The sequence below is a fragment of the Melospiza melodia genome, chromosome 4 (genome assembly GCF_035770615.1).
Source record: "Melospiza melodia melodia isolate bMelMel2 chromosome 4, bMelMel2.pri, whole genome shotgun sequence".
Taxonomy (NCBI): Eukaryota; Metazoa; Chordata; class Aves; order Passeriformes; family Passerellidae; genus Melospiza; species Melospiza melodia.
In genome coordinates, this window is record NC_086197.1 from 69,026,157 (window position 1) to 69,044,668 (window position 18,512).

The 18,512-nt window shown below is 39.3% G+C and overlaps 1 protein-coding gene across 4 annotated transcripts in view; it reads left to right on the plus strand.

Moving 5' to 3' along the window:
* Positions 1–18,512, plus strand: part of PTPRB (protein tyrosine phosphatase receptor type B) — a 62,733-nt gene that overhangs the window by 21,487 nt on the left and 22,734 nt on the right. For all 4 annotated transcript variants that reach the window (XM_063155057.1, XM_063155056.1, XM_063155059.1 and 1 more), the window contains 13 exons: positions 1,194–1,472; positions 1,812–2,069; positions 2,813–3,076; positions 5,526–5,795; positions 7,610–7,870; positions 9,995–10,261; positions 11,591–11,854; positions 12,867–13,130; positions 14,070–14,333; positions 14,964–15,227; positions 16,118–16,387; positions 17,010–17,273; positions 18,103–18,366. In XM_063155057.1, the coding sequence (XP_063011127.1) occupies positions 1,194–1,472; positions 1,812–2,069; positions 2,813–3,076; positions 5,526–5,795; positions 7,610–7,870; positions 9,995–10,261; positions 11,591–11,854; positions 12,867–13,130; positions 14,070–14,333; positions 14,964–15,227; positions 16,118–16,387; positions 17,010–17,273; positions 18,103–18,366 (3,453 nt within the window). The remainder of the gene's footprint in view (positions 1–1,193; positions 1,473–1,811; positions 2,070–2,812; positions 3,077–5,525; positions 5,796–7,609; positions 7,871–9,994; positions 10,262–11,590; positions 11,855–12,866; positions 13,131–14,069; positions 14,334–14,963; positions 15,228–16,117; positions 16,388–17,009; positions 17,274–18,102; positions 18,367–18,512) is intronic.

Below are 18,512 nucleotides of genomic sequence, written 5' to 3' on the forward strand. Positions count from 1 at the left end.
TCAACTTCATCCTTGCAGCCCTTACATTGCATTTTTAACTTATGTGATTGACATTTTTTTGTCTTCTTTGTTCAGGGAAACAAGCAGCAATGACTGTATTGGAAAAATAGTCTGGTTCTTCTGTTTTTGAGATGTTGTTCATACAGAGACCACAGTTCTCAGCCTGGATGCACCTTGCACTCCTGGTCTGATGCTAGGAAAGAGTAGCACAGAGTGTACTCTTGTGGTAGGCAAATTTATTCCTAAATTGTTGGGAAACTTTAACATCCCAGCTTATGAAGGCTCGATTTCACTGCTTTGGGTTGTTTCATGATATCTTATTAATAAACATTTGCTTAACCTTACTGGAAGACATAAATGTCAATACCTTAGTACATCAACATGTAGTACATTTTGTGTGGTTTGCATGAAGTCTTGTGAGTGAGGAAATGCACCTGGAGTATAAAATCAACCAGATTCTTTAGGTTTGGTCAGTTTCTCTTTCCTTTAGAGTGTATCTTATTTCACAGGGGATTTTACTGGAGAGTTTCTTAATAAACAACATAATGAATGTTGAGAGTTTCAGAGAAGTAAGCCCAATATTAGTTCCTTAGGGTATATCCAATGTACTGTTTGGGTTTTTTTTAATTTTTATGAACAGAACTACAGCAGAGCAGAAGCATGTTGTATCAGAATCTGTTTGAAGTTGTTGAAGCTAATACTAAAAGCAAAAGATTATTGCCCTTAAAATTGTATAAATGCTCATACCCTGAACTGATAAAGTGTTTAGTGTGGGTGCTAGGAAATGAAAGCTGTTGCTGCCATCTATAAAGCTACAGTACACTGAGGCACTGAGTATAATTTACTGGGTTTACATGTTTGCTGTTTCTTACTAAAGTTGTTACAATTTTACTATCAGCAGATTTCCAAGCTTGCAATATATGTCCACAGTGGAAGTGTTTTGCTATGTGTATGTCTGTGTGAGTGTGTACAAATACTGAAAAGTAATATTTCTGAATTCTTCAAGACTCTCTTGTAGACTGGCTTCAATGTACAGTGTTTATAAATAGAAAGAAAAAGCTTTTTGAAAAGTATTGGCATGATGATGATAAAGGGAGAGTTTTGGAAGATTTCTTGTGCTGCTGTGCAAAATTTCAGATAATGCCAAAGCAAGAAAGGGTTTATGTTTTCTGCTTTTTTTTTCCTAACTGCAGATCCCTTGCCACCATCTCGTTTGGAAATTAATAAGGAAAAAACTACACTCACAAGCTTGCAGGTTCAATGGGATCCTTCCTCAGGAAAGGTGGACATGTATAACCTAGTATTACTTGATCATGATAATAAAAAGATACAAGAAGTCTCCGTACCAGGAAGAATTTCAAAAACAGAAAATACATTTTCCAGTCTCATTCCTGGGAATAAATACAACATTGTCCTCAGTGCTGTTGCTGGAAATAAGACTACCCCAGAGCTTCATATAAGTGGATCCACTGGTAGGACTTCTTTTCCTGTAGTTCATCTGAATAAAACCACTTACAGTATTCTGTACTTCTGCATTTTGAAATTAGCAAATTGGTATAATTCTTCTACATGGCTATATATATATATTTATGAAGTATCTCTTGATTATAAGTAGAAATAAAGTATGAATCTCTGACTGACATAAAGAATTGTTTGCTAAGAATAGAGTCTCATTTTTATTTATATTTGGGGTTGGGTTTTCAGTAACCCTGAGGAAACCCAACATATTCCAAGATTAAATCTATTTAAAATTGCTGAAATGATGGAGATAACCATTAGGCCTTAAGCATGTGTCCTTTTTATACCAACAGTGCCATCTCCTGTGAAAAACATTCAGGTCAGTGTCAAGACAGACACTATCCACGTTTCGTGGTCTCCTGGCTCTGGACATGTGGATCATTACAGGCTGCTGTTGCTGGATAATCGTGTGCCAGTTCATGAGATTCACCAGGAAGGCTCCCTTACCTCCTACACCTTTTTAGGACTTACAGCAGGCCACCTGTATAACCTCTCTATCATAGCCCAGGCTGCAGGATTGGAGAGCAGCAGTTTTCAAACAATCAGGACAGGTATGATTTCAGAATTCACCACAACAAAACAAGAAGCTAAGGCCATAACCTAATAGCATTGTAGGACATATTTCAGAATAATATGTGATTTGTGTTCCAAGTTAGAGACACCATAAGCTTATTTAATTCCCTAAGTTACCACTGCAACAATGTAGAGGCTAAAATGAAAGTAGAAAAAGCGTGAAAGGGAAGCAGAAAAAAAAATGTAAAGTAGGTTAAGAATTATAATATCAAATGGTGGTTTGGGTTCTTTGGGGTTTTTGTTTGCCTATTTGGTGGGTTCGGTATGGGTTTTTGGGGATTATCAAGATTTTTTTCTTTTCACAAAGAAATACTGATTCAAAGAACTAGAGTTATAGATTTTTTTTTTTCAGGAACATTTTTCGGGCTGGAGTTCTGTGGTCATAGAGATAATGATAAGATGACATCCTACTGGAGTCCAATGGTTAAAACACTTGTGTAGGGAAAAAAAGGGTCATGCCTTTGCTCTCCTTAATTTCTGGGAAGAGTAAGATGCAATTTCTTTTACAGAAATCTTATCAAATGTGGCGGTTTTGCATGGGAGGCATTTAGGGAAGTGATTTTGGAAAGTGATGTGAACTGTGACCAGTCTTCACCGTTCAGCAAAATCATTCATACTCCATTTCATATAACAATTGAAAATCAAAAATTAACTATGGGAGTTTGGGAGGCAGCAGGTCTTACATGTTTTGTATTTTATTCTCTTTCTTTTCTTTTTTTAGCCCCAGCTGAAGTCTTAGATTTGATGGTGACTAACGATGGCAGTTTAGACGCTTTAAAAGTTAAGTGGAGAAGACCTTCAGGAAACCTCAATTTCTATAATATCACTCTGTCTCATCTTGGATCAGTTAAAGAAGTCAAAAGTGTGCAGCCACCAGTCACAGAGACACAGTTTGACAAGCTGACTCCAGGACGTCTGTATCAGGTTACTGCCCGCACAATCAGTGGTGAGCTGTTCACCGATCGGATGGCAGCTGGGAGGACATGTAAGTCTTCTGCTTCAGTAAGAACATTGTAACTAATCTTTGCCTACACTGCCCTTGTAGCAAATCATTGTAAGAGACAAAATTATTTGGATTCCAGGCAAAATGAGATTAAGAGCACAATACTGTTTCAGGAATACCCCCTGCTGACTCTGTGGCAACAGTTAATCTGACGGCCAAAAGCAGCTCCCGCATATCTTGGGAGCAGGCAACAGTCGTGAATTTTTTTTGGACCTTTTAGTTGAGTGAGTCTGTTATAAAACTGTTGCATACTACTGCACTTCTGACCAACTTTGTTGTCTTGAATTCAGCTCCGCATACTACATAAACTGATTTACATTATGGGGAAGTGCACATGTAGTCAAATTATTAACAGTCTTTAAAGTAATTTTGCAAGGTCTAGTCTTGTTCCTTCTTCCAGACAAATCTAGAAACTGAAAAAGATTACGTCTCAGATTTCTTTATAAACATACTATAAACAGTGTGGATTAACAAAGGCATGTGGCAGCTGAGATAGAGCTGAGTTATGAGTTTTTAACTTCTTTCAGAAGTAATAATTTTCTTTCAGGTATCTTTTGTATGAGTTCTGAACCTGAAAAATCCTTTATCATTCTCCTACAGCATTACTGACCCTAGAGGTGTGTCATCTCTTCCACAACAGCCTAGCCTGAGCAAAAGTTAGATGGTAAAAAATAAGGTCAAACTCAGTGAAGAATGCATACATAAATTTCTAGTAGACTCAGAGCCCAAAGGGAGAAAATGTGTGTGTAGGAGAGCAGATTATTTGTTTTAGTACATATCTATTGTCTACAATTAAACATCTCATGTGAAAATCACATCCTTGACATACCTGGCTGATACCCCATTCTCAGTGCAGGCTGGAAGAGCCCTAGAAGTCTTTCATGTCCAGAAGGTACAAAGCTGGACTGGTTTATATGCATGTCTGTTTTGTTTGTTTAGCCTACCATTAAAGTCCTTTAAGATTACCATTTCAATCTAAAGGGAGAACTTCAGGACCTCATTTAACAGCACTGATCCCCAGCTTTGTGACCTAGACACCATGCTTTCAAAGTTTGGGATTACAAATCCTATTTCCAAGGATGCTGATCATAAGCAATTCCTTCCTTTACCACAGACATCAAGAGCTTTGAAAACAGTCAGTGCAGCAGAAGCTCTGTGGAGCAGAGATAAATTCCTATGTGCAGACTGACAGGTCTACAGATGCTGAAGGGATTAGGCTCTCAGGGTCCCTCTGTAATTCATAGAGAGAGCAAGGTCCCCAAGAACATAATACACATTGCTGTGTATTGAGAGGGTGCAGCAGAACCAGGCTGTGTGTTGTAGTAAGAAATACAGACATCTCAGAGACTGAAACTTTGTGCCATTAGGGTATAGTGATGTCCAGTCAGCCTGACAAGGCTGAACTTTATCTGTTGTGGTGTAAGTTCATCTGTGCTTCGTAATAATACACTGTGTGCTTTTATCCACTCACTCAGAAATTGAAACACATTTCCCATATTCACTGGCATATGGGAATTCTAGGTCTGATAGCCAGCTATGCCCATGGAAAGTGAAACTGGTGAGTATTTTGTGATGCTAGTAAAGAGGCTTCAATCCTCTGCTACTAATTGATCCTACTGATCAATTAAATATTTGCTAAGCTAGATAAAGCATAAGAACATGATGCTAGCCTTGTTATGTAGCTAATACTTGTGGATGGTCTCAGGGCTCCAGTGCTGATCTCTGAGTATCTTAGTATGAAGCTTACAGGTATCCTATCCTCAGGGTCTGCATCTGCCCTCTAATCTCTGCTTGGTCTGGCTAACATTTAATTATTCCATGAAAATCAGAAATCTTCAGTGGGCCAATGTGACCTGCAGGAGCATACAGTTAGTCAGGAGAAGGTTAGGCTTGTAAATTTAGGATCCTTGAAGTACAGGACAGGATGGAGTGGATGCTTTAATAGACCAGCGTCTTAACCTCAGTGCCTTTTACAGTTGGGAGGAATTAGGGAATACAAGGTGGAAGAAGCTATTTCTGTGAAAGAAGCCATTAGGCTTTGCATTTCTGCTGCTGGTATCTTGGGTTGATAGAGATTGAAGTTTGAGTGTTAGCAGTGAAAAACTGATAATTTGTAAGAGAGCTTAAGTGCAGGGAACCTGACTGAAAACTGCAAGGGGCATCCAAGAAGTGTACAGGGTGCCCTAAGACGGGTTGCCCATTTCTGATGGGCAGATGTCAGAAACCAGCAGGAAAATAAGTGAGTGGTTTTTGTGAGGAAGAGTAAAAATTGTCTTTAAAATGAAAGCCAACCTTTGCACCAAGCTAACTCACATTGCTCTAGCTAGTCCAAGCGCTCGTACAACAGCTGTGCTGTGAGACAGGTTTTGCCAGTACATTTACATCTCACCAGAAATACCCCACTTCAGAATTGCTTTTTCTCCTTCTCCAGATCCCCAGAAAGTTTTGGAGCTGCAGGCCGGCGCTAGCGGCTGGCCGCGGTCTCTGCGGGTGACCTGGGTGCCCCCTGCGGGAGACTGGGAGAGGTACCACCTGCTCCTGTGGAACCGCTCCGCCCTGGTGCTCAACGCCACCCTCGGCAAGGACAGCACCGAGTACCTCATCCGTGATGCGGGCCTCATCCCAGGGAGAGAGTACGGCGTGGAAGTCATTGTGGAGAGCGGCGATTTGCAGAGCAAGACGAGCTGCACGGGAAGAACAGGTCAGCATGCTTGGCCAGGCACTGTGAGAGTGCAAAGTGTTCAGCTCTGTGAGCAATGGAAGAGTACTTGGGAATCCACCAATTAATTTTGAATTAACAGTGAATTAATTAATTAATTCACTGTTAATTCAGTAAAAAGGAGCTTCCTTTGTAAACTACAGAGATAATTTTAGCAGTTCTGTGAAAACTTTCGGGATTACATTTGTAGTAAATGTTTTGTTAGTGAAAGCTATGGGAACTATATAATGATTCTGTTATGACTCAGGTGTCACATGACATGTTCATTTCAATGCTATATTTATAGCTGATTGTAGGGCACCCTATAAAGGTGTTAAAGAAAGCACTCTAGGCCTTACTGTATTGTTCATCAGTATATTTCCTTGCCAGTCTGTGTAAAGAATATTAACCATATGGTGAAGGTGTATCTTAGTATGGCTCTCCTTTAACACCTCAGTTCTCGTTTTGTGCTCCATAAAGAAAATGGGTTAGTTTGTTCAAGTCTTTGTTTCCAAAGGAAATCCATATACCCTGCAGGGACATGAGTGGAATTCTTTTGCAGTGTATTAGTCAAAGCCACAACTCATTTGCTTCAATCTTAAAAAATAATTCTTATATAATTGTTAGAATTTCTGCTTAGTGAATGCAGAATAAGTGCAATTCAGAGGAAAGGAAGACTTAGAGTAGGGATAACAGGCAAGGCACAAGGCTAACTTGACTGAAAAATGTCGGATAGGGGAGTGCCATACTACTTTATCCTCACCCTTCCTGGGGCCTGCCTTTTCTACTATACCCTTACCTGTCATTCCCCAAGAACTTAATTTTGTTAATTTTGCACAACAGCAAGACCAGTAGAAGCTACAGAACTGAAGCTTTCTCTGACTTGTAGCAAACTTGATCAGAGCAAGATACAGTCTCATCTTTCTTACTTTGACATATGTTGCAAGTAATTTAACTTTATGGTGTTACTTTTAATTGACTCAGCTAAATGATTAAGAGTTGGACCCAATGATTTTAGAGGTCTTTTCCAACCTAAGCAATTCTGTGATTAGAACATGGTCCATTTAATAATATCCAGCAGTGGGTATATCATGACTGTGTTTGACCCACAGTGAGGTGCCTAATGTGTCTTTTATGAAGTACAGGTATTAGGCCCTGTTGTGACTCAGTTTTCTCTGACATTAACCCACAGACTTGGAAAGTGAGTTTTTTTTCAATGTGGCAGAGACAAAATCAGATCAGGGACTATATTGGGCAAGACATGCTTGCTGGGTATGCAGGCACAGACACACATGAACACACAGAGAAATTCACTGATCAGATTCTTTCTTTTATGCCCCTGTAGTTTGAAGTGTCTCTCAGCTTGACTTAGGTATAAATCAATGCAAAATCAATGTCACTCTGACCTTATAATTTGCATCCTTGTTTGTCAGACCTACATTGTTGTAGGTCTGATTTGTAGTACAAATGTCTTATATCCCTGTTCAGTGCCCAGAGTTCAAGAGGAAGTTTGCTGACTTCCCTGCACTTCCATTTGCACTAAAATATATATCCTGGTGTAAGTTTAAACCTAAGCATTATAGCCATAGTGCATTGCTGAAGTCTGCTGCTAACAGTCCTTTACTGGAAGAGGGGCACAAATACTAGATTTATAAGAATGGCTTCCTAGAAAAAGGTAAAGAATCTCCTCTTGATTGCAGATACTCTGCTGCTGTCACATTTCTGTCTTACAGAACACATTTCCTACAACAGCTTGAGGTAGGGCATGTGTGCTCACCACATAGTTTTGTTCTTGTTATATCTGTGTGCTTTTCCAGCTCCAGAGCCTGTTCTCCAGCTCCGTGTGAAGCATGCTAATGAAACTTCACTTAGTGTCATGTGGATGACCCCTGTTGCAGAATGGGACAGCTATGTGGTTTCCCTGGAAGTCAGTGAGCTCCCTATTGTAAAAAAAGGACTTGCAAAAGAAGCTAAGGAATTCACTTTCACTGACTTGATACCTGGAAGGAAATATACAGCAATCATCACTACCATTAGTGGGACTTTAAGCAACTGGACTTCAGTAGAAGGAAGAACAGGTATCATCTTGTCAAACTGTTTTAATCTTTACTTCTGTCAACCATTAACAATTTTCTTTTTGCTTTGCAGTGGACTTAATTAACTTGGTGTCTAAATCTCAAAAGTCTTGATCTTATGTTTGTTTCCTCAGTAAAAAAGTTGCATGCCTGAGTCTCTAATTTCTGACTGTCAGTTATCTTGCTGTATTTATTTAAGACTTTTGGAAAATAGATGTGTAATTCCTGGCAGAACAGTTTTCTGAAATATTTTGTCATATCTAGTCAATCTACATTAGCACAAGATTCCATTTAAGAAGAGCCATTTTCATTGTGTATTTTCAGGAGAGTCACTTCCTTGATGCAAAGCATCCATCATCTAGGAAAAAGAGAAACATCACCACACAGGAAAATGTTACTTTAGGGGGAACATTCCAAGGCTGACCGACACAAGGTCACATATGTGAACTTGAAGATGTGTTTCTAATCTTTTTGCTCTTCTGATTTCAGAATATGTGTTTGTTACTGAGGATGATGACTGTGTCACAAGGAAGATCCCATGCTTACCCCCTGCAGGGTGCTGATTTTGTGCACACGTGCAAGTTTTAAACCATGCAAGTTGCTTTACTCTGCTAAAGCACTGACTTAAACATTCTCCAGTGCAAGTAAAGTTTTAAAATGTAGCTCTGGCCTTGCACAGCACAGGGAAAAATAAGCTGCTTGTGTTTGAATCGAAGCATTCCTAGGGTTGATGGTGGTCCTTACTTAAATTTTATAACTCCTTCCAAGGCCTGAGAAGTTTAGCTTATACTTTTCCTGTTATGTTATTAGATAACTGGAATTTCACTTCCATCTGCCTTATACCCCTTTAGGGGACTTATTCAGCCATAAAGGTCCCACTTCACTAGTATGAGTCAATGCTTGAAAACATATCAGGCACTGATAGTGTGTCAATATTACATTCAAAGTGAGTTATAAAGAACAAACATTATTTAGCTAGAACACAGGTTTTAATAAGTGTTCCAAACCTCTGAATCTTCCTTGCAGCAGGACAGCTTAGTAGGCTTAAAAATATTGCTATAAACATGACAGAAGTAGGTCTTACTTGCAAAGAGCACTGAAATGAGCATTTAGCACAGAAATATGGCATTTTAGTGTCTTGTTGGAGCTAACTATATTATGAGAACATTATAAAACTGGAAGGATTTTTGACTGAGTTTTTGATCAACTTTGCTTTTTCTTCAGCTTTGTGCCTAACTTTCTAGCTTTTGTTAATGATTACTAAACCAGTACTATGTGTGCAAAAAGACTGATAAAAAACAAGAGTGGAAGAATGCATTCATATTTTATAAAGTTAGAGTCTTCTTTATTTCAGTTGTGCTTGGTCATGTAAAAAGAAATCTTTAGAAGTAATTGTATTTCCTTGCTTTGACCAAATATTGTCAAACCAAATTAAAAAAGAGGATTGGGGGTGAAATTTGTGCTACATATTACATTCCTTTGTTATTTCTTGATCCTTTTTGGTCTTGCTAAGTTCATGAGCTTATGCTTAGATAAATGTTATGTTTGTTTAACAATTCATCTTTTGATGCTATAAAAGTTGTTATCCTGCAGATCTTCTTGCATAAAGAGTTAAACCATAACCATGCATTTCCATTATCCTCAAAATTAAAGAGTCTGACACAGCATAGATGACTGTGCCTGAGGTATTCTTCAAACAAGTTTGCTATTTATTAGAAATTAAAGATTGGGAATGGGAGAGGAAAGGGAAAATTAAATGCACAGACTATATTTGAAGTAGTCATCAAAAACCCTGAATGATTTCCTAAATGGATGGCTTTTATTTAATGGTATTTATAAAATGCCATCTCTTTCAGTTCCTGGATCTTGAATCATTTTCATCTGTCTGAGAAAAGTTGTGCTAAAGGCTGAAAGACCTTTCTGTGTCTTAGTTAGTTTCCCATAGACCACATCCCAGACAGGAAGCAGTCCCCAGTTAAAGTATTTTTAGTCCTGTTGAGTCTGGCTGCAAATTGGAATGTTCTTTTGATGCACTTCCTCAGTGTGACTAAACTTGTGTTCTTTGGGGGATTTTGTTTTGTTTTATTTTGTTTCTCCTCAGTAACAGTATGACGATTTCCTTTCCAGTGCCAGCCCAAGTGACAGGTCTGACTGTGTCAAGTCAGGGATCAACCAACAGCTTGTTCACCAACTGGACAAGAGCATTGGGAGATGTAGACTCATACCAAGTGCTACTGATTCATGAGAATGTTGTCATTAAAAATGAAACTGTTCCCAGTGAAACTAACAGATACAATTTCTATGCCCTGAAACCTGGAGGACTCTATTCAGTTGTTGTCACCACTGTCAGTGGAGGGATATCTTCAAGGCAAACAATTGCAGAGGAAAGAACAGGTAAAAAAGAAAACACTCCAGCACGCTTTTTGATAGTTGAATTCATCTAAGAGAATGTTCTTGTGTTTAAGCCACTACACTGGGAATTCAGAAAAACAGGAGTTTCATCCGTACAGCTCCAATATGTGCACACTGGCTGTGCAGATTTGTGTAAATATAGCTTTAGAGAGCTAACTGCTCTCACTGCAGTGGGAACTGTACAGCAGGATCACTCTGTAACAAAGACAAAAATATGCCCTGAGAGTAATGAACAACTGTCTGGGCAAATCACTCCTTGGAAGGGACTTTCTTGTTCCATTGGCTATGTGGTGGTGGTGTAGTATGATTGCTCCTTACTTATGTGTGCCAAGAACCTGCCTAAAGGTTGGTGATTCACCCACAGGGTGAATTTGTGTCTCAGTTTCTCACAACTCATTCTTTTTCTTTAATCCAGCATCAAAGAATGTCCACCAGGGCTAATTAGTTATTATGAGGTCCTTCTGTACTTCATAAACAAGATTTACTGTTGCATCAAATTTTTTAGGTTTAAAGAGTCATGAAATGTAATACTAGTTCTGTGGATATTTAGAGGGAAAATTTGGCAACATAGTGCAATTTTACCCATTATGTGAATTTGGCAAAGGCATTTTGCAGTTTTCTGCAATGTTCTCCTTGAAAACCACTATTTTCAGGTGAAAAGGCAAACAAGCCTGAAAAAAAATGGAGTAGAATAATACCAAAAGGCTTAAAGTAGAGTAGTTATTTTGTAACAGCAGGGAGGTGGTGGGAGGCGGGGGGGGGGGGTTGACTCTGCCAGCTGTTGGCCAGCCCCTCTGCTGAGATAAGTAAGTTGAGTGCAGCAGAGTCCATTTAAAATTTGGAAGTTCATTATGTCTAAGTTCTGTCCCTGTAAAAACTGAATTTTGTACCTGAGTGATGATAGTACGGGCAATGTGAAGCCTTTGAGCTCACCTTGCTGGCTTGAAAAACAAGTGACATTCATGTTTTGTCCACTAGGCGTCAGAAAACCCACTGGAAATGAAACATTCAGCTGTGGGCCTCAGCCTCTTACCAGCCTCACCAGTTATTGCCGTTACTGAGGAATGGCAATTTGATAGGATAACTCAGCTTCTAGCATTTTAGAAGTGCTGGGATCAGGCCACCAAGGACAATTTCCTCCACTGTATTTAAAAAAGGAGATGAATGTTGCTGAGAGGCAGTCAGTGCAGAACTTCTCAGGAGTCCCAGACTTCTTATTTTGCAGGGGATGGCATTACAGGGATACTCACAACAATAAGAATTGGCTAGTAAATGCAATTTTTGTTTGTTTTTTTCCTCTGTATTGCACAGTTCCTTCCAGTGTGACTGGAGTAACAGTAAATAACTCAGGTCGGAGTGACTACCTCAGTGTTTCTTGGCTGCCAGCTTCTGGAGATGTAGACAGTTATTTGGTAACACTCTCTCATGATGACAAGATTGTTCAGACTCTCACCATTTCCAAATCATTCAGTGAATGCTCCTTCAGCAGCCTTACTCCTGGGACACTTTACGATGTGATGATAACCACCAAGAGTGGAAAGTATGAAAACCATTCCCTCAGCCAGGAACGAACAGGTAAAGAGTGGCTCTGGGCAAGTACAGTCACTGTAACCATTTTTATGTTGGTAATGGCTGATGTACAGCCATTACCAATGATTTATCAATATCTGACCAAACTGGGATGGATGACTAGGGATTGGAGGGTCAAACCATAAAATTACGGACCTAGTTTTATTCTTATGGACCTGTTGCTCCTTTATTTCATGCAAAAATGCCTTAGCATGAGTGAAGGTAATGTCAGTCCTTATGAGTCAACAGAAATAATGTGTCAGTTTTGGCTCAAATATGTTGTCCTGCTCTTATTGCCTCTATGTGGCCCTTCAAGTATATCCTGCAGAGCATCTCCTCAGAAAGTTACTCAGGCACTGAAAGAACAGAAAAGGATAGGCTAATTAGTAAAATATTAGTGACGTGTCAAAATAATGAGTAACATCCATGTCAATTGGTTTTGGTAATGTAACACACATCTATGGTTTTGGTCATGCAATTTTCAAGGATATTATAACAAGTATAGAGAAATCTCAGAAAAGGATGCAGTAGTGATGGAGAACCTTTTAAAACTTTCTCAAAAGTGAAAAAAACTAAAACTTTACACTTGGTAGACCAGTAGAACAAATGAAAGATTGTAAGGGGTGTTAAAATAACAAAGAGTATCAAGTTAGTGCAATTCTAGTCTTCTCATGATCTAAGTGAAAATCCAAGGAACAGCCACAAAAGGACAAGAACCAAATTTTGGATCAGTGTTTGTCTGCGGAACTCACTACACTTACAAAAATGGAGCAAGTTCCATAAGACCAAAATTAGAAAGGCAAACCATTTTATTGTCATAAGATGTAAAGCAACCTGGAAAGTGCAGATACTACTTTATTACTTAAAATTACTTAAACTTTATTACTTAAATTACTTTAAAAAATTGTTGGGTTTTTGCAACTTCCTCACAAAAGTCTAGTAACTACCACAAATACAGGTCTCTGCCACAACTCTGGTAACTTCTGGAAATTTCTGGTTTTTTTTTTTATTCTTTCAGTCCCTTCAAGTGTCCAGGGACTCACTGTCAGCAATTCAGCCAGAAGTGACTACTTGAAGGTGTCTTGGTTACATGCATCTGGATATTTTGATAATTATGAAGTGACCATCAGGAACAACAATGATTTCATCCAAACAAGAAGTGTCCCAAAGGATGAAAATGAATGTGTATTCACCAGTCTGGTCCCAGGGAGGCAGTACAGTGTCACGGTCAGCACAAGGAGTGGGAAATACGAAACCAGTGAAAGAGTCTATGGCAGAACAAGTAAGTAAGCACCCTGGAAACATTCTGAGACAACCCAGGGTATTTTTATTTACCATACCCAGGATCAAAAATCTCATATGATTTTTAACATAAAATGTTGACTGTGACTCTTTGATTGTGTATTATTTCAAATAATACAAGAAAGCAGTATTTAGTTTATTACCAGTGTTTAAGTTACAAACAAACAAAAAGGGAGAGACCTGGGCTGTTAAATTGGAAAGTAAATCTTGAAACATTAAAAGCCAAAAAAACCAGTTGTACAGTTTTCCGCATGAGCTTAGTATTTATCATTAAATTATGCCAGAATGTACGGAACAGTTTTCTCTGGTCATGGAAATATATAGGACAGAAGATAGACTAGACCTCAGTCTATTCAAACTACCCCAGGCGCTGGAATTGGAGAGCATGGGGCAAGAGAGGTAAGGTGGCTAGCTGGGAGCCAGCAGGGATCTGGGTGCAATCTTCACCTAGCACCATATGTGAGTTAAGAAGCCATGCTGAGAAACTCAGTTTATTAACAAAGATGTAGCATGGGGCAAAAATAACTCACCTGTGTCTGGCACAAGTTGGAAACTGGATTGTGGTGCTGCATCACACAGATGGATTGCCTTGACTTGGCACTAGCTCAGGCCTCTTTTCTCTGTCTTTGTTGTACATGCAGATCTTACTCAGTTTTTGTTGGCTAGGTGAACTCCCTGCAGGCTCCATTATTATGTATTTATTATTTTTATACTGATAAATTGTGGACATCTGTTCTGAAATGGACCTTCCAGTGTTAGATGGGGTGTAAACTACCCAAATTGGTGTAATCTACTGCTTTCTCAAGGGAACTACATAAAGAATTGTAGCTCAGAAGCATGACTTCAGAGCTGCTAGCTTTTTGCTGTGATCTGTTAGTAAGTACTGAGAAGTTTCCCATTTTTCTTCTCACTTCTTCAGTGCCGGAGTCAGTGAAGGAACTGACTCTTAGTAACAGAAGCACAGAAGATCTGCAGGTAACTTGGTCAAAGGCTGAGGGGGATGTTGATAAGTATGAGATTCAGCTCCTCTTCAATGATATGAAGATCTTCCCACCCATTTTCCTTGGGAACACCATTGAGGAGTATTGGTTCACAGCTCTGACTCCAGGACGTCTATACAAAATTCTTGTTTTGACCATCAGTGGAGATGCACAGCGTGCTACTTTCATAGAAGGCCTGACAAGTAAGAAATAATGTGGTATTTAAAATATGTTTAGGCTTTTCTAGAATGAACCACTCAAAATCAAGGGTGAGCCATGATTATATTCAAGCTTATGTAACACTGGCTCAGAGACAGCAGATGTCATTGAAAATCACGCTAGCCAACACCCATGCTTAATAAAAAAGTGTCGCATTTACTAACACTTGATTGTTGGCAGACAATCTGATTTGTATTGAGATGTCAGCATTTAGGTTTCTGCTATTCCCATGCATGCCAGTTGTTTGCTTAGTGTGTCTAGTTAAATCACTTACTTATTTTACACCTCTGTTTACCTACCTGAAGTGAATGATTGAGATAATGATGGAGAAATTACTAACTGAGGGTACCTAAAGAGCCTTCATTTTTTGAGGTGATTTTAAGGCATCACATGGACAAGAGGGAGATTTTACATAGAACTGTGTTTCTAATAGTCCCACACAAATGTTTACAACTTTACTTGTGTTTACCCATGAATGACATTATTTGTACCTGTAAACGATCTTTCTCTTTTGAGTCACTTCTTTGTGGCCATAAAATAGGTAGAAATTAGGAAGCCTGAGTCAAACAGGAAATTTGTGAGCAGGTGCCTTTTTGTTCCCTGTTTTTTTCCAGTTCCAAGCAAGGTCCGAAACATTCATGTGTCACCTAATGGCATGACAAACAGTCTGAAAGTGAGCTGGACCCCTGGAGGTGGAGATGTTGATTCCTACACAGTGACTATATTTCAACAAAGCCATCAACTTGATTCTCAGAGTGTCTCCAAACACATCTCTGAGCACATGTTTCACAAGTTGGAACCTGGGGAGCAGTACCGGGTGGTGGTGCGATCTAACAGTGGCACCTTGCACAACAGCTTAGCAGCTTTTGGGAGAACAAGTATGTTTTTCTTGAGACAACGAGAAAGTTGTATTTTATCTTCCCAGAGACTGACCCTTGTTTGATAACGTTTTATAATGTTTATGAATGTACCGTAGGGCATGGGTACATTCACACTCCTGGGTAGTTTTTATCTCAAAGCATGAGTCTTGATGTTGGCATGGGTCTGTTAATACCAGTGAGATGTGTCATTTCAGTGGCTTTACCTGGATGAATGTGCATGGAATTCTAGTCCAGCCCAGTCTCTTCCTTCATAGGATGAATGCAGTTCCACCCCTCTCATTTCCTATGCCTGTACCCATCTGACACATACATCCACTCCATGTAGGCAATTATTGTGTCCTAGCCAAGCCTATTGCATGGTCAAGGCTTGTTAGACAACATATTGCCCCAGTGTCCAGGGTGTCAGAACATACAAAACAATGCAATACCTTGTTTTTAATGTATCCTCTCTCTTTAGCACTTGCATTTGTTATCTATGGCCTTGACTTTTGTGCAGCAGCTGCTGGCTAACATTTTCTATTTTGGGCTACTATTTTGCACCAATTTACCACTTCTTTATTTTTCATATTCCTTTCTTAACTGTTTCAGTCAGCTCATTTCACTCTCCTTCTCCATCTTTTCATGATAGTCTGTATATATCTGTTGCTTCTCCATTCCCGGTTCAGATATCCATGATATCTGTAACTTCATAACTCTGTAACTTCATCTGTTTGAATTTATGTCTAGGAATTAGTTGTTTGCATAAATATATGCAGAGACATTTCTTTTCCCACAAGTGAACCTGAAAATATATAGAGTTATGTTCTGTTAATTACTTTATTCAGATTTGTGTATTGAGTGGTCTGTATTTCACCTGGTAATATCCTGCCTTTAATTGTTGCTTCCAGTTCCAGCCTCTGTCCAGGATTTATTAGCCCATCGTGCGTACAGCAGTCATTCCTTGTTAGTGACCTGGCAGAAATCTCCTGGTGTAGCCGAAAGATATGACATTCTGCTCTTGAATGAGCAAGGAATCCTCCTGAGTAACAAATCAGAGCCAGCTACTGCCAAACAACACAAATTTGAAGATTTACTAGCTGGCAAAAAGTATAAAATACAAGTTTTGACAGTCAGTGGTGGACTCTTCAGTAAGCGTGCGGAAACTGTTGGCCGAACAGGTAATTAGTACATCTTGGTTTACTTATGTTTCCCTCAGTCAGATATCATTAAATACATGAACCATCTGTATATTTTGATTCTACAAAGATTCTGGTAAGGTACAGACTCTGGATGTTTATGCATCATTTTTCCTAATACATGCTTTGTACGTGAATCTGAACTTTATTATCATAATAATGTGACCATGGTTCATAATAAGGATATTAAATCAAAATGCTGAATGCTTCCCTCTGTCTTTTGTGGATATACCTGAATGCTTTATTGTCATCAATTTTTTAATTCACAGTCTCAAGGTTCTTAGTGTGGGATTTGATGTGAATACACACTTCTAAACTCAAGGCCAAGTCTTGCTTGCAGTCTTAACTGATTTATAGCTTCTTGTAGAAGCTAATGGACAGTTCTCTGTAAGCATGGTCTAGAGAATCAGGCCTTCTGGGAAATAAAAATACTGTATTTGAGAGAATCAATGTCATTTCGTACTTTCCTCTTGTTTCTGATAGTTGCTGTTGATATTACTTAACTAACTACTGGTGGCTTAATTGAAATGTGTTACAGCCATGAGTTTATTAAAGGTTCAACTTAGTGGCTAGATTCTGATATTTACTCTTACCTTCTTTTCAGTTCCAGCAGCTGTTACAAATCTGAAAGTCACAGAGAACACCACTGACCGACTGTCCTTCAGCTGGACCACCTCTCAAGGAGAGCTTGATTCGTATGACATCTTCCTGTACAATCCAGACAAGTCCCTTCATGACAGGATTTCAGGAGAGCAGCATCTCCAGCAGTGTTCATTCCAGAACCTGCGTCAAGGCAGGATGTATCGAATGGTGATTGTTACACACAGTGGAGGCCTCGCTAATGAGTCATCTATCTATGGAAGAACAGGCAAGGACATCTAAGAAAGCTATCTGTCACCAATGGTGCTCAGGGGGGATGCCAGTGAGCTGGTCTGAGTCTGATGCTCATACTAGATTAGAGCAACTATTAAAAGTATCCAAATTGGCTCTAATATGTAAAAGCATTAGATATATAAAAAGATAAATTCTGAATTATGTAGTTACAGCAGGAAAAATGAAGTGAAGAGCCCTGTTCCCAGGAGCTCATGTCAGAAGAAAGACATCCCAGTGTATGCTCCCTAAGCAGGAAAATGGCTGTCTCCCATCCTAAAAGCAATATTGGCCTGAGTGGATAAAGCAAAAAGCAAAACAAGTAGGGTTAATGGGATAGCCAATCTACCAGAGAAATAAAACTTGTTTCTCATGGGAAGCTCTGGCTGCAGCTCTGTGCTTGTTCAGCCACATGTGGGAGGCAGTTTTCTAAGCAGCTCTAGCAGCTGTGGCATTCTGTGAAACCTTTCTTTATTCTCCTGCGGCACCATATAGGAGCCCATCTGTGGGACTACGTCTGCACAGTGGTACAGTTTTTCAGCTACCTCAGAAATGGGTGGTTCCAAATACTAACTAGGAAAAAGCTGCCTCATATTTGCAAAGTATCCATTGTAAACATTGCAACCTCTTTTGGTAACAGTGGCAGTTCAAAACAATAAAGGAAGCTACTGAGATATGCTTTATGCTTTTCAGCCAGCTGTGGTGGCTGTCTGGTTTATAAAATTACTGTCATTACAGGACAAATGTAAGGTCTGCTTGACCTTTTTGCTTCTTCTCACCCAAAGGATGTTCTACATAAAGTAATATTCATTCCTCCTTTTTTTCAGTACCAGCCCCAGTTGTTGGTCTCAAGGCATCCAACCGAAACATGACAGACAGTCTGTGGTTCACTTGGGGTCCAGCAGCAGGAGATGTTGACTTCTATGAGCTGAATCTTTACAACCCAAATGGGACACAGAAAGAAACTGAGCAAATGAAAGATCTGGAAGAGTGGCATTTCCAGGGGCTCGTTCCTGGCAGAAAGTATACTTTGGTTGTGGTGACTCACAGTGGTGAGCTGACCAACACAGCAAATGCTGAAGGAAGAACAGGTATGGGATTTTTTTTTAGTCCCATGTGTTTGAATTCATTCGTTCACAACTATGCAACAGACTTTTTCTGAGGGAGGATTTATTATAAGAGTCATTGAAGGTATAAAGATGAAGGATAACCTTAAGAGCATTAAAACAATGGAATG